At 41.3% G+C, this 23,075-nt stretch overlaps 3 protein-coding genes across 4 annotated transcripts in view; 1 reads left to right on the top strand and 2 right to left on the bottom strand.

The window, feature by feature from the left end:
- LOC120574835 (mucolipin-1-like) overlaps window positions 1-5,081 on the bottom strand; it is a 32,677-nt gene extending 27,596 nt beyond the window's left edge. For both annotated transcript variants that reach the window (XM_039825281.1, XM_039825282.1), the window contains exon 1: window positions 4,864-5,081. In XM_039825281.1, coding sequence (XP_039681215.1) covers window positions 4,864-4,906 — 43 coding nt within the window. In that variant the 5' untranslated portion in view covers window positions 4,907-5,081. The remainder of the gene's footprint in view (window positions 1-4,863) is intronic.
- Window positions 5,082-7,074: 1,993 nt separating this feature from the next.
- Window positions 7,075-12,574, bottom strand: trappc5 (trafficking protein particle complex subunit 5). The gene is made up of 3 exons (XM_039823730.1): window positions 12,455-12,574; window positions 8,576-8,848; window positions 7,075-7,569 (listed from the first exon to the last, which is right to left on the bottom strand). Exons 2-3 carry the CDS (start codon window positions 8,843-8,845, stop codon window positions 7,273-7,275), a joined length of 567 nt encoding a protein of 188 aa, XP_039679664.1. The 5' UTR covers window positions 8,846-8,848; window positions 12,455-12,574; the 3' UTR covers window positions 7,075-7,272.
- Window positions 12,575-15,854: 3,280 nt separating this feature from the next.
- pglyrp6 (peptidoglycan recognition protein 6) overlaps window positions 15,855-23,075 on the top strand; it is a 12,368-nt gene continuing 5,147 nt past the window's right edge. Inside the window, exons 1-2 of the mRNA XM_039823842.1 lie at window positions 15,855-16,335; window positions 20,931-21,749. Coding sequence (XP_039679776.1) covers window positions 16,269-16,335; window positions 20,931-21,749 — 886 coding nt within the window. The 5' untranslated portion in view covers window positions 15,855-16,268. The remainder of the gene's footprint in view (window positions 16,336-20,930; window positions 21,750-23,075) is intronic.

Raw genomic sequence — 23,075 nt, 5'->3', positions numbered from 1 at the left:
CACAGACGCACACACACACGCACACAGAACTAGACACACACACGTACACACACACGTACACACGTACACACACACAGAGAACCACACACACGTACACACACACACACACCACTCCTTCTCCTCCTCTGCATTTCATTCATACCTGTGCAGCTGTAAACCAGGAAGTAGCTTCTCCAGTATCGACTCAGGATTAATTTTATGACATATAATAGTAAAGTGTATATGTGTTTATAATGTGTTTATAATGTTTATAAAGTAAAGTGTATATGTGTTTATAATTTTTATAAAGTAAAGTGTATATGTGTTTATAATGTGTTTATATAGTAAAGTGTATATGTGTTTATAATGTGTTTATAATGTTTATAAAGTAAAGTGTATATGTGTTTATAATGTGTTTATAAAGTAAAGTGTATATGTGTTTATAATGTTTATAAAGTAAAGTGTATATGTGTTTATAATGTGTTTATAATGTTTATAAAGTAAAGTGTATATGTGTTTATAATGTGTTTATAATGTTTATAAAGTAAAGTGTATATGTGTTTATAATGTGTTTATAATGTTTATAAAGTAAAGTGCATGTATATGTGTTTATAATGTTTATAAAGTAAAGTGTATATGTTTATAAAGTAAAGTGTATATGTGTTTATAATTTTTATAAAGTAAAGTGTATGTTTATAAAGTAAAGTGTATATGTGTTTTATAATGTGTTTATAATGTTTATAAAGTAAAGTGTATATGTGTTTATAATGTTTATAAAGTAAAGTGTATATGTGTTTTTATATGTTTATAAAGTAAAGTGTATATGTGTTTATAATGTTTATAAAGTAAAGTGTATATGTTTATAAAGTAAAGTGTATATGTGTTTATAATGTGTTTATAATGTTTATAAAGTAAAGTGTATATGTGTTTATAATGTTTATAAAGTAAAGTGTATATGTTTATAAAGTAAAGTGTATATGTGTTTATAATGTGTTTATAATGTTTATAAAGTAAAGTGTATATGTGTTTATAATGTGTTTATAATGTTTATAAAGTAAAGTGTATATGTGTTTTTAATGTTTATAAAGTAAAGTGTATATGTTTATAAAGTAAAGTGTATATGTGTTTATAATGTTTATAAAGTAAAGTGTATATGTGTTTTTAATGTTTTATAAAGTAAAGTGTATATGTGTTTATAATGTTTATAAAGTAAAGTGTATATGTGTTTATAATGTTTATAAAGTAAAGTGTATATGTGTTTATAATGTTTATAAAGTAAAGTGTATATGTGTTTATAATGTTTATAAAGTAAAGTGTATATGTTTATAAAGTAAAGTGTATATGTGTTTATAATGTTTATAAAGTAAAGTGTATATGTGTTTATAATGTGTTTATAATGTTTATAAAGTAAAGTGTATATGTGTTTATAATGTGTTTATAATGTTTATAAAGTAAAGTGTATATGTGTTAATAATGTGTTTATAAAGTAAAGTGTATATGTGTTTTTAATGTGTTAATAATGTGTTTATAAAGTAAAGTGTATATGTGTTTTTAATGTGTTAATAATGTGTTTATAAAGTAAAGTGTATATGTGTTTTTAATGTGTTTATAAAGTAAAGTGTATATGTGTTTTTAATGTGTTTATAAAGTAAAGTGTATATGTGTTTTTAATGTGTTAATAATGTGTTTATAAAGTAAAGTGTATATGTGTTTATTAGTTCAGTTTTCATTCATTTGATTATAATGTTGTAATATTATGTTACACAGCTCTGTTATTCTAGTAGATCTTTGCTTCTGTTCTTTTCAAGATAATTCAAATGGCCTTCAGATGGCCTTTATTGGCATGAAAGTTTCCAATAACAATGTTTGCAAAACCTCAAAATACAATTTGTCCAAATATGCAGACAGGACACAATAATCAGCTAAATTAAATTAAGTTTGATTTGATGTCTTTATTTCACACTTGCTTGGCAAAGTAAAGGCCTGTTTCCCATGCCAATAGTCCCTTTGAATTAAATTAAGTTAAAAGAGAGAGAGAGGGAGAGAGAGAGAGAGACAGAGAGAGACAGACAGACAGACAGACAGACAGACAGACAGAGAGAGAGACAGACAGAGAGAGAGATAGACAGAGAGAGAGACAGACAGAAAGAGAGATAGACAGAGAGAGAGAGAGGCAGACAGAGTGAGAGACAGACAGACAGAGACATAGAGAGAGAGAGAGAGAGAGAGAGAGACAGACAGACAGACAGACAGAGTGAGAGACAGACAGACAGAGACAGAGACAGACAGACAGACAGAGACATAGAGAGAGAGAGAGAGAGAGAGAGAGACAGAAAGAGAGAGGGAGACAGAGACATGTTCCTATTTCCATGTTGTGATGTGTATAGTCACAGCGTGTACTAATAACAAGGTCACATGACACACAGCCATCTTCTAACCGTATACATACTGGGGACTATATTCTCAGAAGGGCGAAGCACTGCTACTCTCTTCTCTCACCACGGGGCTTCTCAGGTGCTGCGAGCAAATCACTCCGCCCAAGTAGCAGAGAGTAGCAGTGCTTCGCCTTCTGAGAATATAGTTCCCAGTATGTACACGGTTGCTTTAATATACTGCTGCTATTGATACAAAAGAAAGCTATATATCATGATTTATTGGGGGAAAACAAGCATTCAGCACCCCCCATTCAATATACACTCACCTAAAGGATTATTAGGAACACCTGTTAAATTTCACATTAATGCAATTATCTAATCAACCAATCACGTGGCAGCTGCTTTAATGCATTTAGGGGTGTGGTCCAGGTCTAGACTATCTCCTGAACCCCAAACTGAATGTCAGAATGGGAAAGAAAGGTGATCTAAGATACTTTGAGCGTGGCATGGTTGTTGGTGCCAGACGGGCTGGTCTGCTCAGTTACTGGGATTCTCACCCACAACCATTTCTAGGGTTTACAAAGAATGGTCTGAAAAAGTAAAATCATCCAGTATGCTGCAGTCCTGGGGGGCCAAAATGCCTTGTTGATGCTAGAGGTCAGAGGAGAATGGGCTGACTGATTCCAGCTGATAGAAGATCAACTTTGACTCAAATAACCACTCGTTACAACCGAGGTCTGCAGCAAGGCATTTGTGAAGCCACAACATGAACAACCTTGAGGGGGATGGGCTGCACCAGCAGAAGACCCCCCCGGGTACCACTCATCTCCACTAACAATAGGATCATGAGGCTACAATTTGAACAAATACACAAAAACTGGGCAGTTGAAGACTGTAAAAATGTTGCCTGGTCTGATGAGTCTCGATTTCTGTTGAGACATTCAGATGGTAGAGTCAGAATTTGGTGTAAAACAGAATGAGAACATGGATCCATCATGCCTTGTTACCACTGGGCAGGCTGCTGGTGGTGGTGGTGGGGGTGTAATGGTGTGGGAGACCCCTTTCCCCTTCAGAACTGCCTTAATTCTTTGTGTCATTGATTCAACAAGGTGCTGGAAGCATTCTCTAGAAATGTTGGCCCTTATTGAGAGGATAGGGTCAAACACGGTATAGTATGGTGTTCCTAATAATCCTTTAGGTGAGTGTATATTTCAGACACTGAGATGATTCAACTCTGAGATTGCCAGTCTGGTCCCATAGTCGACTATTTGGGGTCGTCCCTATAAGACACAGCAGTGTAGCATCACGTGTAGTCTACGTGATACGCAGTATACCCACTAAGAAAGCTCCAGGATCTCCATATACCATCTTATAAATGCCCAATGACACGCAACAACATACTTTACATTATATTTTTGATATATTTTGAATTGTCATCTGTGTTTTTCTTATCCACATAGGCCAAATAAAGGTATTTCCACCTTAAATTGGCCCAAAAAAGTGTATCTGAATACAGGAAATTAAGTCATTGATGCTCAAAATTTTCCTGAGGGAGGACACCCAGACCCCCCACTATGATATGCCCCCCAAGTCCCATATATATATATATATATGCCCATATATATACAGTACAGTATACCCACTACAATCAGAGCCAGCCTGACCCATAAGCGAACTAAGCGTCTGCTTAGGGCCCCGTGGCTACCAGAGGGGCCCCAAGAGCTCTTGAAATGTCCCACAATAGAGCTCATAACAGAGCCGGTCTATTTAAAGATAGTGTTGCTGCGAATAGGTCTCACATTAGTCTTTAAATGTGTATTTGTACATTATGAGTGCTTAAACTAATATTTACAATACACAAGTTGGTTTAGTGCCAAGTGCAGTGGCAACATGTTACAGTGTGGAGAGTCCCCCAAATCAAATCCTGCTTAGGGCCCCCCAAAAGTCTAGGGCCGGCCCTGACTATAATACATTAGACAGCAGGGGCGCCTCCAAATATTGTTAATTTTTGAAATGTTATTCAAAATTTAAAACGTCTTAGGCTTAGGCTCACTGGCCTATAGTCAAGGTAGTCACATATATGTATGTTTAACATTAAAAGATGATTTATAAAACCATGGCAACAATTATTAGGATTGTTGTATTTGAATAGCTTAGTATTTTATGCAAAAAATGTATGTATAAAGGCTTTAGGCCGCCCTACATGGCCCTAATAGGCCTAATTTAAACTTCATTTTATAAAATATATGTAGTAGGGGCTCCTTGCTCCATCTCTCTTACAGTTAAGGAGTCCTTGGCTTAAAAAACGTTGAAGGCCCATGCATTAGACTACACCACTGATAAGACATGAATATGAATATATATCCCAGACACATGATGATGTCATAGAACTGCTGAATTAGGGTGCAGCTGGACGCTGTTTCGGTTAATCGGTTGGTTTCAGGCTCTGAGTCCATGCATGCGGAGTCAGACCCAGAGACCCAGGAAGAGGAAAGGTGTGGAGACGAACCTGTGGCGCTGTCCTCGGTGCAGGTGCAACCTGAAGTCGTCATGGTGACGGGGACTTCACGCGGCGGACATGATCAGCAGAGACGGCGAGCAGCGACCGGATCCAGGTCCGCGGGTCGGGGCTTTTATCGCATGTTGAAGGATGCCCGGTGTCGCAGTATTCTGGCACTCACACGCACACACACAGGTAGGTAAACAGACCGCGGACTTCCTGGTTACCGCGTGATCTCCCCCCCCCCCTCCCGCAGCCACGTGACTAATGTCTGCGTTTGCTGCTTTGAAAACATGAGCGGCGCCGTGACGTCATCCTGTCAAACTGGCCGGGCAGGTAAATCAGCGTGACGTGAATCAGAAATGAAATGGCTTTTATTAACAGAGCTATGATTCCGAGGCAGCCATTTACACCTAGCGTTGATAGCCACAAACTCATGACGTAGGCTAAGGTCATCTGTTCTAATGGAGCAGCAGCCTTCTGTAAAGGTGGCCTTTACTACTTTAAATTAGACATTTAAAATCCATTGGATCAGGCCATAGCTCAGGGGTCCAACTTCTCGGTGTGATCTCAAAATAATGACTTTTAAATATAATGATGAACTAGTATATGTTAAGCAAGGCTTCCATAGATAATATAATAATAATAATAATAAGTCAGACACACGTGTTGCATTATTTCTGTTTTATTACTATTACTGTTCTACTCATCAGACTAATATATACAAATAAGCACATTTCCCAAAATGTAGAACTACTAGAGAGAGAGAGATAAAGAGAGACAGAGACAGAGAGAGAGAGAGCGACCAAGTGAGAGAGAGACACACAAAGAGAGAGAAAGAGAGAGACACAGAGACAGAGTGAGAGAGAGAGTGAGAGAGAGACAGAAAGAGTGAGAGAGAGACAGAGACAGAGTGAGAGAGAGAGACAGAGAGAGAGACAGAGAGAGTGAGAGAGAGACAGAGACAGAGTGAGAGAGAGACAGAGAGAGAGACAGAGACAGAGAGAGAGAGACAGAGAGAGTGAGAGAGAGACAGAGGAAGAAAGAGAGAGAGACGGAATTAAATCAAGGAATGCAGTCGTTTTAACCAAAAACAAGTTCTTCATTTCATCAATTATCATTTCATATTTCATTCATGGAGTTAAGTGCAGTCAGGAAGAACACTGCTGAAGCCTTTATTCATTCATTTATTTCATTTTATTTTGTCTTAATGCTGGGTCTAAAGCATAGACCGTAAATATTAAATGGACAACACATGCTCTGTCCATTAATATTTACAGTCAATGGTCTAAACATGTTGGGATTAGGGTTATAAAAACACAGCATCATGTAGGTTTGGGTTTTTGTCATTAGAGAATAAGTCACACACACACTAAATAAAATAAAGAAACATGCAGCTGCAGATGAACTGGAATGAAAACAGAAATTATATTTTTTGAGTTTGGACCCTCCTTTCTGTTAAATACAACATTTTGGTAGCCTGGGGAGACCCTGACGAACTTGAGATTAGCTCTGCAAGTCAGTCTGGCCAAGAGCCCATTCAAACCCATTTCTAATGTCCCCAAAATCGAGGCACCAATCACAACCGCTGAGGTGGGCTTGAGAGTGAGAGTGAGTTAACCTGCAACATGTCAGCTGTTTGGGGATTCTTCAGCGTGTGGTCAGAAGATAACAAGTTTACAATATGCAACAGCTGCAGGGAGACAGTAGGGCGTGGAGGGACCACACCAAGAACCAGAATCACATTTCTTTAGTGTGATATTAGATGTGAAAAGAAGGAAATGGTTCTAACGTTGCTCTCTAGATGTGTGTGGATGTCCCACACCAGGAGTAATTTATATAGTTCTATTGTATAGTGATCCATTATCTGTTCAACACATGTTCTATTAAAGAAAAGATAGAAAATACATATTTGTGTGTGCTGTAAAGTGGTTAGAAAAAATTAAATCGGAATCGGCCGGCCTAACTCAAAGAAAATTATAATCGGTGCATCTCTAATGTTAAGTAAACAATAGTGGGCCAATTTCTGAGGTCAAACAGCAGCGAGATGATCCACAAAACAGGACGACTGAACCAACGAGCTGCATGTTTTCTGCTCTTCCATCCATCCATCCATCCACCCACCCATCCATCCATCCATCCATCCACCCCCCCCCCTCCCCCCTCCCCCCCCCCCCCCCCCCCTCCCTCCCCCCCCCTCCACCCATCCATCCATCCATCCATCCACCCATCCACCCATCCATCCATCCACCCATCCATCCATCCATCCATCCACCCATCCACCCATCCATCCATACCGTCTCAGAAGTTACCACGAACAAATTCAGTCAGCGAACAAACACGATCGGGCCCGGGATGATTTCACTTCACCCTGTGATGATTAACCCCCCCCCTCCTCTTCTCTCTGCAGTCCGCCACCTATCTGCCATCCAGAGCCTTGTCCCGGGCGATGACCGACTCGTTGAACTTTATCATCAGCGTGGTGCCTTTGTGCCAGTGGGCGGTGACTTTGGCGGGGAAGCCGCTGTGCGTGAGGATGGCCTCCACGATGCCGCCGGTGAAAGCGGCGCAGTTCAAGCTGCTGTTCTCCTTGGGCACCGAGATGTACGCGTTGATCAGCGGCTCCTTTTCTATGATGTAGTAGGTCTTGTCGTCGTCGTTGGCCTGCTCCAGCTTGTCTGCCTCCTTCCCAAACAAAGACTTCCACACGTTAACCTAAAAAAAAAAAGGGAAATAAAACCGTTAAAGACGTAGAAAGTTACTCAACTCTTGCGGGCCGGCTACGTTGCACGCATAACCTACACGGAGCGGATGCTCCAACACTACGATTCCTCCGCACGGAATAAAACTGGCGACACCGGGCACAAGAGCAGCGAGTAGTGGTGCGTATTAGAGTCCGGATCGGGCCGCATTTTACTGTCCGAGAGACAGAGCAGTAACCGAACCCGAGCCCGACACAGTTAAAATCTCATTTCTCATACTACAGTGTTCCCAATTATTATGCAAATTATATTTTACACTGATTTTCCTAAATAGTAGGGGTGGGGGAAAAAAATCCATACAGCATAGTATCGCAATATTTTTCGTGGCAATACTGTATCGATACACAGACGCCAAGTATGGATCTTTTATGACATATGTGTTGGTCAGTCTGTCTGCTTGACAATCCCATTTTGCAGCAATAAAATTGAAGTGAGATGAACAGACAGAGAAATTTATCTTTTTAGATAAAACAGATGTTGACAAAATTTTCCTTTGGGGACATCATTTGAAGTTGGGAAGAATTTGAAGTTGGAAAAAAGGTAATACATTGCAATATATTGCAGAATATTGCAATATGTTTAAAATCGCAATAATATCGTATCGTGACATAAGTATCGTGATGATATCGTATCGTGAGGCCTCTGGTGATTCCCACCCCTACTAAATAGTCGATGCAAATTATATAATCTACTGTATTGTGTCAGTTAATTTATTATATATTGGATGTGGCGTTTTCTTTTGCAGGGTGCAAATGTTCCACCAAAACAAGCTCCTTCCTGAGACTATTTAGCAGAGCCACCGTCGCTGGCCCAAGACCGTTGTGATTGGTTTAAAGAAATGCAAACAACCCAGAGCTTTTTTTTTTCTCCTATCCCAGAATGCATCTGTGGTGTAGCCAGACCTTCCTCTGCAGCGCTGTGGAGAGAGACACCATCAGCGGTGTTGAACACTTGCTTACCTTGATGAAGAGCAGCATGTTGAGCACTTTGGTCTCCCTCTTGCCGTTCTTCTCCCTCAGCACTAGCACGTCCAGCATGCTGGCGCCCACACTCTGGCCCATGTCCGCCAGGCGGGTCTGCAGCTCCGACACCGAGTACACGCGGCTCTGACAGTACTGGACCATCTCGGAGAACAGGAGGGCGAAGGCGCTCACGCTGACCTCGGTCTTGGGTCGGGTCAGCGGCCGCTCCAAGATGTTGGATTTCCCTCGAGTGAAGCGCGTGTCCATTTTCTGTCGGAGGAGTAAACAGTCCACAGCCCAGGTTAGTAACTTCTGACTAACGTGTGCAGATCACTGATAACCAGGTAGTCTAGTTGCAGGGGCAGATCTACCGGGGTGGCATAGGGTGGCAAAAGAAAGAAAGCCTTGCCACCCCTGCTGCCACCCCAGGTGGCAGCAACGAATTCAAAGTTACGGCCAATTTGACCATTTACGAGCGTGAATCTCCAATGTCTGACTGCAGTCAGTCAAAACCTGTTTGCTTCCCCTCTCACACATCTGCCTCTCATCACCTGGGTCTGACCTTAATGCCTGTCCTGTGATAAAGCCCCTTACTTCTATCATACTTCTATCTCCTGTTAAGTGAGATCACATTGTATGGTCACTTATTCCTAATATACTTCTATCATACTTCTATCTCCTGTTAAGTGAGATCACATTGTATGGTCACTTATTCCTAATATACTTCTATCATACTTCTATCTCCTGTTAAGTGAGATCACATTGTATGGTCACTTATTCCTAATATACTTCTATCATACTTCTATCTCCTGTTAAGTGAGATCACATTGTATGGTCACTTATTCCTAATATACTTCTATCATACTTCTATCTCCTGTTAAGTGAGATCACATTGTATGGTCACTTATTCCTAATATACTTCTATCATACTTCTATCTCCTGTTAAGTGAGATCACATTGTATGGTCACTTATTCCTAATATACTTCTATCATACTTCTATCTCCTGTTAAGTGAGATCACATTGTATGATCGCCTCAAATGCAGGACACTGATTGCATGAGATTAAGTCTGTCTGTATGAGTTTGTAAATGGCAGCCTGTGTCCTTTTGTAGTGTGTACATACTATTTCTCACCAAACTGTGATAACGGATTAAATTCTGTATACTGTATATACACGTCTGCCATATGTTGCCACCCCTCAAACATTTCTGCCCCCCTCTTGCCACCCCATAAATATTTTCAACATGTCTAGTTGGGAAGCTTTCTGTTGAGTATGGACCTTTATCACAGCAGACATGTTGACTTGTCATAGTAGGAAAAGCACAGCTGAAATTGATAACCTTAACGATGGCTCAGTTCCATCAAGTGTCCCAGTAAGATATTTCAGTGAGTCAGCATGCACAATACCAGGACCTCTCCTAAGTGGAATGCAGCCATCATTAATGGTTTAATACCAGGGTCTCTCCTAAGTGGAATGCAGCCATCATTAATGGTTTAATACCAGGGTCTCTCCTAAGTGGAATGCAGCCATCAGTAATGGTTTAATACCAGGACCTCTCCTAAGTGGAATGCAGCCATCAGTAATGGGTTTGAATACACCTGTGCTTTTCCTACTATGACATGTCAACATGTCTACTGTGAAAAAGTTCTATTTTAATGGAATTTAAAACAGGATCTCTAGTAGGGCTGTCCTTGTTGAAAAGAAATTCTTAGGCTGGCTTCACACTGCCTGCGTGGTGTTTTCTACGTCTTTCCCCACCAGAAAGGTGTCTGCTGCTGCTGCTGCTGCTAGCCTTGTCTGGACACATGGATGTTTCCCATAAACATAAATATATTCTGATCTGATTACAGCAATGACAACGGCGGGCGGTATTGACGGCAAAATAGACTACAGAATATTTCCTTCTGTATGTGACATATTAGAAAATCAATAATTTTTTTTAAATGACATTCATATAGCTGCATTTATGTCAAAACCTCGGAGACTTTCAAACATCAACATGTAATTTATTGAATGCATTTGTGTCTAAATGACATATAAACATCTTCTCCTATTCTATTTTGTCTGGAAACGCTTCCAACACGCTGGCGTGTGGCGTGAAAAATAGGCGTCGGTTCTATTTCTAGCATGCACGCGTTTCAGCTCGAGCAGCGCCTGAGGCAGCGTGCACGCTCTAACTGGTTACCATGGGAGCCCAAATATAAACGGACACGCCACGCAGCTGACACGCTCACGCCACGCAGCCAGTGTGAAGCCAGCCTTAGTCGACTAACACTCGTACAATTGGTGGTGGTGGAACAGTGGATATGACACATGCCTTTGGTGTGGGAGACCTGGGTTCAATTCCCACTGCGATACATCAACCAATGAGTCCCTGAGCAAGGCTCTTAGCCCCTAGTTGCTCCAGAGGCGTGCCACCTCTGATAGATATATATATATATATATATATATATATATATATATATATATATATATATATATATATATATATATAGCAATTGTAAGTTGCTTTGGATAAATGCATCAGCTAAATGACATGTAATGTGATTCCACAACTAATCGATTAGTTGATTTAACCAACAGATCCATAAAATCTAATTATGCAAAAGCCCCACCATTGTTTAACAGAATATGACTGTATAGTAAAGTGTAAATACAAACTAGGGCTGTGCAATTAATCAAAACGTAATCGTGATTATGATTTCGGCTCCCAACGATCACAAAAACAGAATAATCGAGAAAAACAATTATTTAGCTCATTACGTTTGCAAGTAAACTCTTAATTTCTCTCGTGTTCTGAATAAAAAAATAAAAGTTTAAATAGCAAAAGTATTAAGTTGTATGAGTTTTTCCAGAAGTCAACGAGTAATCGTGTTAAATTATCGTGATTATATTTTTTCCCCTAATCGAGCAGTCCTAGTACAAACCTACATTTACCATTCCACTATTTATTCGCTTTACTTATATTTATTCATGGTTTGTTTATCTTTAGTGTCTAACCCTAAGAAATATTACAATAAAATACGTAAAAAGACGCTAAAAAACATGTACAATATAACTGTTTTAGAAAGGAAAAGGCTGTATAGTTTTGTGCAAACATTAACCAGGGGGGTGTACAAAAAAACCAACAGTTCTCCCTATCTCCCTACCTAATGAATGGATGGATGGAGTGAATGCATATTTATAACAATGTATGGATATGTATGAATGGATAAATGAATGTTAATTTATGACTGAATGCATGGATGCTTCTGAAAGTAGGACTGAGTGTTTGTAAAGCATGTATGGGAGAACAGAAGAATGTAGGAAGGATGGCTCTTTTGCACAAGTATAGAAAATGGTCATTTGCAATTTGCATATAGAGCTCTTTGAGTAGCCCAAATGTTTCCTGTACATCTGTCCTTTCATTGTGTTAACCCTGTGATTGTTGTGTGTCTCTGTTGTAACTCTTGCAGCAATTTCTCCCAGTGTGCACAACTAATTCCTCCTTGGGGAGACAAATAAAGATGCTTTGACTTTGACTAATACATCAAATTAACGGGATTTTCGCATTTACACACTGTATAAGCTTTATACATGTTTCTTCTTCTGACTTTAACAATGCACGAGGTCTACTAAACTAAAGTTAAAGTTGCCCAGCGAGTTTCTCCTTCTCCTGATGCCCAGGTTAAACCCTTCAAACACAACAAACAGCTGATCGCCGCTAGCCGCTAGCCGTTAGCTGTTAGCTAGCTAGCTAGCTAGCTAGCAAAACATCACAGCTGGTACTTCCTGTTGCGATAAGTGCGCGCGAGCACTTCCAGCTGTGGAAACATACACGTTTTAAAAACACACTTGTATATAACGTTACTTATTTCTTTGTAGATAAACGAACCTTGATAGAGAATATATGAACGACTGTCCAGTTGTTATTCTTGTCCTTCCTCCTTAACGTCTCCTCTTCTGTAGTTTTTATTGAAGGACTACAAACCAACGTTCAAGGACTATGCGCCACCTACTGTACCGGAGGCGAACTTGTGTTTTCATAGGATGACGAAGGCATGTCCCGCCCTACTCTGCCTTACTCTGCCTCTGATTGGCCAATCTCACTCCTCATGCCTAAACCTGATTTGATGACCAAGCTAGCCTCAGAGCACGCTTGTTTCTAAATTGTCTGAAAAATAATCTGATTTACAGATAATTTTTACAGTATATAGCCTATGTATATATATATATACTGTAAAAATAATCTGATTTACAGATCATTTTTTCAGTATATATTAGGGGTGGGGAAAAAATCGATACAGCATAGTATCGCGATATTTTCTGTGGCAATACTGTATCAATACACAGACGCCAAGTATGGATCTATTATTATATATGTGTTGGTCAGTCTGTCTGCTTGACAATCCCCATTTTGCAGCAACAAAATGGAAGTGAGATGAACAAACAGAGAAATGTGTCTTAGATAAAACAGACAAACTTACAAAGTTTCCTTTTGGGGACATCATTTGAAATTGGGAAAAATTTGAAGTTGGAAAAAAGGTAATGAATTGTGATAAATAGCAGAATATTGCAATGTGTTTAAAATTGCAATAATATCGTATCGTGACATAAGTATCGTGATGATATCGTATCGTGAGACCCCTAGTGTGTTTTATATATATATATTTATATATATATATTTATAAAAAACAGCAGATATTGTGACTTGTCATGACAAGTAAAGTGAGTCACGGGCCCCGGATGCCCCTCACCTTCGTCTCTCTCTCTCTCTGTGTTGCCGTTCTCTTCGAGCTAGCGAGCTACACGCTGAAAATTTAAAGTTTTGTAGAATATTTGGATGGTGCTACAAGTCAGGTCTGCTTGGTTCTTTCAGGGAATGGTTGTAGAGATTTACAAAGAATATGTTAGATAATTTCCTCTATAACTGGGAGGTTATAGGGACTTATTGGTGGGATTGCTGTGATAGATAGATAGATAGATAGATAGTTTTATTGTCATTGCATATCTCTACACAATGAAATTAAGATGACATCAATCACTCACTTAGCAGCATAACAATAGAAGGATAAAATCAGAATCAGAATCAGAAATACTTTAATAATCCCAGGGGGAAATTATTTTCGTTACCACTCCAGGTATACGAACAACAATAAAAACAACATATATTATCAAGACTTTAAACATATATAATAAAAACAAATATACAGTAATAATATATAAAATATGAAATGTACAGTGTTAATGTGCAAACAGTGCAATAAAAAGAGAAATGATCGTCTGTGTTGAGATGATTTAAGTGCAATAAAAAAAGAGAAGTGATTGTCTATTGTCTATGTTTGAGATGATTACAGAGAGGGGGTGTGTGACTCTCCGAGGGAGGCGTTGTAGAGTTTAATGACCACAGGCAGGAAGGATTTCCTGTGGCGCTCTGTGGTGCATCTGGGTGAGAGGAGTCTTCTGCTGAAGGTGCTCCTCTGCTGGGCCAGTGTGTCCTAGAGAGGGGGGGAGACATTATCCAAGATGGACTGAAGCCTGGACAGCATCCTCCTCTCAGCCACGGTGGTCAGTGTGTCCAGCTCCTCCCCCCACGACATCACCAGCCCTCCTGATCAGTTTGTTCAGTCTGTTGGTGTCTGCGACCTTCATCCCACTGCCCCAGCACGTGACAGCGAAGAAGAAGATAGCGCCGGCCACAACAGACTGGTAGAACATCCTCAGCATCGTCCGGCAGATGTTAAAGGACCTTGTGGTGGCAAATTTTATTTTAACCATTGTTGATTAATGATTTTAACCATTTGCTTAAAGATTGTTTTAAACCTCCACATAATGTTGTTCCTTCCTCTTAGACTCTTAAAGGCCAGAGAGGGACAGCAGCAGCCATGAACTCTTAGCCTAGTGGTTTTTGTTTAAGAAACTCTAGCTTCTCATTTTGTTTAACTTTTTAGCAAAGTCGAGAAGGCCACAAACCATGTCTCCTTCTGCCTCCTGAGATAAACTGTTGTTTAGACTAATGTTGGGAACAGAGAGCAGGGAGGAAGGTGAGGATGGTTTGACTTTTGGTGATGTCCTCTTTTCAACTATGGCCAGGCTAAAAGATAAAGTTAGAGGGGTGGCTTAACAGAGGTTTTGACTATATGATGATGTGATGTTTAGATTTTAGTTTAGTAATGCTCATTCAGTTGTACTGCATGTACCTTTGAATCTGTATTCTCATATTTTGCAAAATATAATAAATGCTCAAAGACCAGACTTTGGTTTAATTCTCAAACAGTCTTTATATGTTTTCATTTTTATCATTGATATTTACTAAACTCTGCTGCTTCAAGAAAACTTCCATCACATCCTTAGCCTCCTCAGGAAAAAGAGTCGACTTTGGCCCTTTTTGTAGACAGCCTCGGCATGTCTAGTCCAGTCCAGTTTATTGTTTAAGTACACCCCCAGGTACTTGTACTCCTCAACAGTGTCCACAGGGACCCCCCTGGATGGAAACAGGGGTCCCAGATGATTTTGACACTGTCAGCAACAGTTAATAGATAAATATATAGTATAAAAATAAAATAAAAGTATTAAAACCAGTACATTTACAAACACAGTATGGTTCAAGTCCAGATTAGTTTAGTATTTCAACCTTTCAACCTTTCAGCCTTTCAGCAGCTCATTTATGGCCCTTGGAAAAAAACAGTTTGGACTAAGTCCACACAGAGATCCACTGGTAAGAGCCAATGAGGTTTAACCATGTATCAGCTGATTTAAATAGATCACGTTACTGTATTGTGTCAATATTTAACTTCATTTAATATTGCATGTGCAGGCGTTTTCTTTTGCGGGATGCAAATGTTCCACCAAAACAAGTTCCTTCCTGAGACTATTTAGCAGACTGACGACTGTGATTGGTTTAAAGAAATGCAAACAACCCAGAGTGTTTGTTTCTCCTATCCCAGAATGCATCTGTGGTGTAGCCAGACCTTCCTGCCCACTGTGGACATAGAGCTGACCGTGACAGTTAGTAGTTGTTAGAGCTGCAAGTTGTTACTTGCATCCCACACCTTCTGCAATGTATTTTCCACTTCACCCGTATAGGCTACATTCACTTCCTGTTCTGCCTGTTCTTGTCATCAGATCACTGCTGTAAGCACGTATCTGTGTCTCTTTGCTCTCAGCAGTTTGTGCACCTCTTCAAAAATCAGAGTGCACATATATTTCTGTCACTGCTATCCAGAAAACACACGTGATTCACGCTTCGGGAACTTCCTCAGTTTTCTGAATATCAATGAGAACATGCATGTGTTGCCTCAGAGAGGACTGCCAGTGATTTGTACAGGCATGCAAGAGTTTGCTACTGGCTTACTTTAACTCCCAGGAGGTTGATTTCCCAAGCACCTGCCACATTCAGGACAACAAGCTGACTGAGATTTATTACAGAAGTTGTGAATTTCTCGAAAATGCCCGTTGTCCATCGCATAACCCTGGTGCGGTGAGGACAAACCACTCTACACTGACCACACAACGCAGGTGGCAGTTTCCCACATTGCTCAGCCGGGCCACGCCAACGACAAATTGAACGCAAGCGTATCTACAGTGTGTCTACAACAGTTGCATAACCACCCACTACTCTGCATGTGAACTGGTATAAATCAGGGAGAAGCAACCACACGGTAGCACACATTTGGAGAGCTTGGAGCTGAAGGTTTTCACGGCTCAGGATGGAAACAGGCGGCTGGAAATGGACGCTGGCTCTGGTTATGGTGTTGGTCGGCACGTATGCAGAAGGTAATGACATTTGTTTTTTTGTCTTTACAAGTTTTGCTAGATGCATTGAATCAGTGGTGTAGTCTAATGTATTGTAGTGGGTATACTGTGTGTACTGTGTATGTATGGGCCTAATATATGGGCCAGAATGGGCCTTTTGGGGCATTTCATAATTGGGGGTCTGGGTGTTTTGAGTTTTCAGCATCAACAACTTCCTTTCCTGTATTCTGACACACTTTTATGCACCATTTTAAGGTGGAAATACCTTTATTTAGCCTATGTGAAGAAGAAAAACACAGATGACAATTCAAAATATATCAAAAATATAATAGAAAGTATGTTGTTGCGTGTCATTGGGCATTTCTAAGTGGATATATGGAAGTCCTGGAGCTTTCTTAGTGGGTATACTGCGTATACAGTACAGGCCAAAAGTTTGGACACACCTTCTCATTCAATGTGTTTCTTTATTTTCATGACTATTTACATTGTAGATTCTCACTGAAGGCATCAAAACTATGAATGAACACATATGGAATTATGTACTTAACAAAGAAGTGTGAAATAACTGAAAACATATCTTATATTTTAGATTCCTCAAAGTAGCCACCCTTTGCTTTTTTTGATAACTCTGCAAACCCTTGGTGTTCTCTCAATGAGCTTCATGAGGTAGTCACCTGAAATGGTTTTACCTTCACAGGTGTGCTTTGTCAGGGTTCATTAGTGGAAGTTTTTCCCTTATTAATAAAAAAGCAAAGGGTGGCTACTTTGAAGAATCTAAAATATAAGACATGTTTTCAGTTATTTCACACTTTTTTGTTAAGTACATAATTCATATGTATTCATTATAGTTTTGATGCCTTCAGTGAGAATCTACAATGTAAATAGTCGTGAAATAAAAAGGAAACACATTGAATGAGAAGGTGTGTCCAAACTTTTGGCCACGCTTACTGTAGATAAGAAAAGGGCATCAGAATAAAGGAGGATTGGTTCAAGGTAGGTTCACACAGATAAACCATTAGCAGGGCCACACATCCAATATATTTAAACCTAAAACATGGCCAACTAGCTACCAGATGAATCCTGGCCATACATTATTTGATCAAAAACACAGTTCTCTACAATCAGTTCTCTAGAATCTACAATGTAAATAGTCATGAAAACAAAGAAACACATTGAATGAGAAGGTGTGTCCAAACTTTTGGCCTGTACTGTACCTGTGTATCGCGTGGACTACACCACTGCATTGAATGTATTTCCAGTAAATGCGTTCAGGTTTTTTGGAGTGACAGGAACTGTATTGACTTCAGTACATTTATGTTTCTTGACACATGTTCAGCTGAGATTCTTTATTGTGTGACTACTTGGCAAATTTTGGGGCAAAAAAAAATAAATACTTGGGGAATCGCTGATCCTGCAAGTTCACAACAGTACAAAAAAAATCAGCACAAATATAACATAAGATTTCACAGCAGATATTGTGACTTGTCATGGCAAGTAAAGTGAGTCACGGGCCCCTGATGCCCCTCACCTTCAGCGCTCTTTGTGTTGCCGTTCTCAAACGTTTTTAAGAATATTTGGATCAAGCAACAAGGCAGGTCTGCTTGGTTCTTTCAGGTGAATGATTGTAAAGATTTACAAAGAATATGTTTAGATCATTTCCTCTTTAACTGGGAGGTTTTGGGACTGATTGGTGGGATTGCTGTGGACCAAGTACACACAGAGATACACTGGTAAGAGCCAATCAGGTTTAACCATGTATCAGCTCATTTAAATAGCTCACAGTACTGTATTGTGTCAACAGTTAACTTCATTTAATATTGGATGTGGAGTTTTCTTTTGCAGGGTGCAAATGTTCCACCAGAACAAGTTCCTTCCTGAGACTATTTAGCAGAGCCACCATCGCATAGACAGTTAAACAAAGCAATATACGCCATATGCATCCACAGAGACATATTAGAAAGCTCATTTTGACCGATTTTTTTTTAACTGAAATTGAAATTGTGACACCTCTACTAGGAAGATTTTTTTTTTATACTGTCCTCAACTAAACAAATTCTAAAGCCCTATTCGCACGGGATAAGTATTACCTGGTGACCTCCGGTCATTTGTAATAATTGCGAAGGTCCTGTGATAGTATTAGTCCCGTGCGAATCGGCATCTCTGTGATTTGGGGTCTAATTGGCTGCGTTGTCAATTATAAATGAAAGGTTTTGACATCATATCCGGGGGATAAAGTCTGTAAATTTGAGTAAAATACAGACTTCAGTTATCCCGTGTGAATGCGCCACACGAAACACAGACATGTGGGGGGTAATTTCTAAACTACAAGAGGTCCCCTGGTAATACTAGTCCTGTGCGAATAGGGCTATAGTCAACCAACACTCTTGTGATTTTGTCCGCTAATCGATTGGTTGATTTAATCGACAGATCTGTGAAGTTTTTTTCAGATAATTGGGCTTTTATGGCCTTTAAATGACAGGATAGCTTAAAGACAGGAAAGGGGAGCGAGAGGGGGGTACCACATGCAGAAAGGGCCGTGGGTTGGATTTGAACCCGGGCCACTGGATAGGACTCTGCCTACATGGGGCGCACATACTGGGTGAGCTAGATGTCGCCCCGACAGATTTCTGCAAAAAGAATTGTGCAAAAGCACCACTTTAAGTCTTGTTTTTACCAGAGATGTGCTCAGAAATTTCTTGGAAATAAATCATTAAACATGAGAAAGCATAAAAAATGACTAATTGACAACAGAAATCATAGTCGACTAAGACAAAAAAAGAGGGGGTAGTCTCGCTTCGCCAGACCTTCCTCCACAGCGTTGTGAAAGAAGGTCTATCTAGTCCATACAGCATTCCTGGATGGGAGAACAATGTGCTCTGGTTTATTGGCATTTCTTTAAACCAATCACAATCATCGTGGGCGGGGCTAAGCTCCAGACAGAGCCACGGTGCCTCTGCTAAATAGCCTCAGGAAGGAACTAGTTTTAGTGGAACATGTGTACGTTGAAAAGTAGTTTTAGTCGTGCAACAGAAAATTCAGATTGGACAGATAGTCTAGCTAGCTGTTAGACAGACAGACAGACAGACAGACAGACAGACAGTCTAGCTAGATGTCTGGATTTACCCTGCAGAGATCTAAGGAGCAGTTAACCATAGTCCTCACAAATATAACAACTTTTGAACGTCCACATGTTCCACCAAAACTAGTTCCTTCCTGAGACTATTTAGCAGAGGCACCGTAGCTCCGTCCGGAGCTTAGCCCCGCCCACGATGATTGTGATTGGTTTAAAGAAATGCCAATAAACCAGAGCACGTTGTTCTCCCATCCAGGAATGCTGTGTGGACTAGCCAGACCTTCCTCTGCAGCGCTGTGGAGGAAGGTCTGTCAATGCGAGACTAGCGACAGGGGAACCTCTTGAAAAGCTTCGGCATTAGAGGCACAATGCATATATTTACAAAAAAAGTATATCCCCAGTATTAAAACTGAAAACACAGGATTAGAACCATGAGTTTAAAGGTGCCCTGCCATACAAAACCGTGTTTACTTGTATTATTTTTAAATCTGTGAGGTCCATATGTGTGTGTGTGTGTGTTATGTGGTGAATGTGAAAATGAACTGCTACCTCCTCTGTCAGCTCTACACACTGAACAGAAATAATCAGAGAAATCAGACCAATCACAAAAGCTGGTCAGTCTGACATCATACTGCCTGAGCTCATTACTATTCATGAGCTCGCCCAGTTGGGCTGGGTAAAGGATTCTGATAGCCAGGCTCTCATTGGCTAGCTGTTAGCCAATCAGATTCAAACAGCTTAGCTTAGTTGAATATTAATGAGAGAACTGGCAGAAATCGAGCCGAGTCTTCCTGTAGGCTTTCTATACCGCGCTAGAACGGCTTGAAACAAGGTAACCAAGGTTACAGAGTCCATGGTTAGACCTTCAGACATTACCACAAAGTCATGAAGTACATGTGGCAGGGCACCTGTGAGGCTAAAGTTGTGTAGGGCTGTTTTGATGTTTTTTCTGAACGACGAGGACATTTATTGAGCGTCAGCGTCAGTTCTGGCAGGCCAGGTAGTCAAGACGCTGCTAACGCTATTGGCCAACAACACGGTCTCATCAGCTGATCTGCTCCAGCTGAGCTGCATCAGCTGATCTGGAGTAGCGCATCAGCTGGTCAACACCCCTCGCTGCTTAATGGCTACACTCAAGACAGGGCGCCCTATTTAAAGCAGATTCAGTTTGCTCCTACCTGCTTGCTGCTCGCTTCTCTGCCGCCCACCACCTCCCCAGCTCCTCCTTGTGTCTAACGTGGCGTTTGCTTCCATGTCATCGTTGCTGCTCTGTTCATGCGGGGGAATAGTTCAGCTCACACAGTCATAAACTGTGTGAGCGTTCCCTGATGCTGCTGCTGTCCTTTGACTCTCTGCTATTTCATGGTGCTCATGAAAGGTCAGAGGACTCCCTGAACAGAGCCATACGGCCAAAAATTTAATTCAGAATTTATTAGCTGAAATGCAATTATTCAATAAAAATTTCCTAAATCATTTTTATCGTCATGTGTGTTCTTGACTCAATGGACCTGACAGAAATGTGTTTGTGTGTTCTCGTCTCCAGCTTTATCTTCCCGACACATGGATGACTTCATCGAGGCGGTGAAGCAGGTGGAGGAGGGGTCACCGGGGTCAGAGCCGATAGCCGTGCTGCGAGCGCTGCGCCGGGCGGCCGGCCTCGACGACGCATTCATTCGGCACTTCCTCGGGAACGCCGATTCCGTCCGTCCTGAAATGAAGGCGAGCCTCTCCGCTTACATCGGCGAGGCTGTGCCTCACGGAGTGACTGAAAGTTCGGAAGAGGAAGGCGTGGTTCTGACTCCGGACGGCACCACTGTCGCCCTGGCGCCGGTGCTTCTGGGCATCGAGGCGGGCTTGCACGCCAAGGTTTCTGGCCGCGTGCGTACCAGCAGCCTGTACCAGCTCACTTTTGCCAAAGATCTGGAAAGCGCTGCTGTCACCGAGCGTCTGGGACCGGACGGCTGCTGGGACAGCGTCACTTCTCCGCGGGTCTTCACCCTCCTGGACAGCCCGTCTCTTCTCACCGCCGCTCAGGTCAACGGCGGCATGGACGGCGTTCTTCTAGGCGCGGAGGTCAACGCCAAATCCCGACGCGCCGCGAAGCTCAGCGACCTGCTGACCGACTACTACAGCCGCCAGCTGGGGAGCGAAGGACTGGATGGAGCCCCGACAATCGTCAGCAGGCGCCGCAGGGAGAACTTTAAGGCGCTGCTCGTTCCTCAGATGCTGGAGAGACAGCTGGTGAAATCGGTGGAGCTGCAGCGGAGACTGAAGGGACGCCCGAAGATGGACGCGAAGAAGAAGAAACAGCTGACGCGTGTGGTGAAAGAGAGAATCAAAGAGTTCGTCCATACGTACATGGGTGAGCACGAGACCCACCCACACGGGAAGTGAAAGAATTTAATGGACCTTTTTCACAGCAGACATGTTGACTTGTCATAGTAGGAAAAGCACAGCTGAGATTGATCACCTTAACGATGGCTCAGTTCCATCAAGTGTCCCAGTAAGATATTTCAGTGAGTCAGCATGCACAATACCAGGACCTCTCCTAAGTGGAATGCAGCCATCAGTAATGGTTTAATACCAGGGCCTCTCCTAAGTGGAATGCAGCCATCAGTAATGGTTTAATACCAGGACCTCTCCTAAGTGGAATGCAGCCATCAGTAATGGTTTAATACCAGGGCCTCTCCTAAGTGGAATGCAGCCATCAGTAATGGTTTAATACCAGGGTCTCTCCTAAGAGGAATGCAGCCATCAGTAATGGTTTAATACCAGGGTCTCTCCTAAGAGGAATGCAGCCATCAGTAATGGTTTAATACCAGGGTCTCTCCTAAGAGGAATGCAGCCATCAGTAATGGTTTAATACCAGGGCCTCTCCTAAGAGGAATGCAGCCATCAGTAATGGTTTAATACCAGGACCTCTCCTAAGAGGAATGCAGCCATCAGTAATGGTTTAATACCAGGGTCTCTCCTAAGTGGAATGCAGCCATCATTAATGGTTTAATACCAGGGTCTCTCCTAAGAGGAATGCAGCCATCAGTAATGGTTTAATACCAGGGTCTCTCCTAAGTGGAATGCAGCCATCAGTAATGGTTTAATACCAGGACCTCTCCTAAGTGGAATGCAGCCATCAGTAATGGTTTAATACCAGGGCCTCTCCTAAGTGGAATGCAGCCATCAGTAATGGTTTAATACCAGGGTCTCTCCTAAGTGGAATGCAGCCATCAGTAATGGTTTAATACCAGGGTCTCTCCTAAGTGGAATGCAGCCATCAGTAATGGTTTAATACCAGGACCTCTCCTAAGTGGAATGCAGCCATCAGTAATGGTTTAATACCAGGGTCTCTCCTAAGTGGAATGCAGCCATCAGTAATGGTTTAATACCAGGGTCTCTCCTAAGTGGAATGCAGCCATCAGTAATGGTTTAATACCAGGGTCTCTCCTAAGTGGAATGCAGCCATCATTAATGGTTTAATACCAGGACCTCTCCTAAGTGGAATGCAGCCATCAGTAATGGTTTTGAACACACCTGTGCTTTTCCTTCTATGACATGTCAACATGTCTGCTGTGAAAAAGGTCAATTGTCTTTTATTATTATCCAGTCCCTCCAGAAAAACGTGATTATGTGATCGCATAATTCAACGCATAATCAGCCAAAGTCCGCATATTTCAAATATGCCGCACCTTTC

Source organism: Perca fluviatilis, chromosome 15 (assembly GCF_010015445.1).
Source record: "Perca fluviatilis chromosome 15, GENO_Pfluv_1.0, whole genome shotgun sequence".
Taxonomy (NCBI): domain Eukaryota; kingdom Metazoa; phylum Chordata; class Actinopteri; order Perciformes; family Percidae; genus Perca; species Perca fluviatilis.
This window is presented reverse-complemented; position numbering and strand designations above follow the sequence as displayed.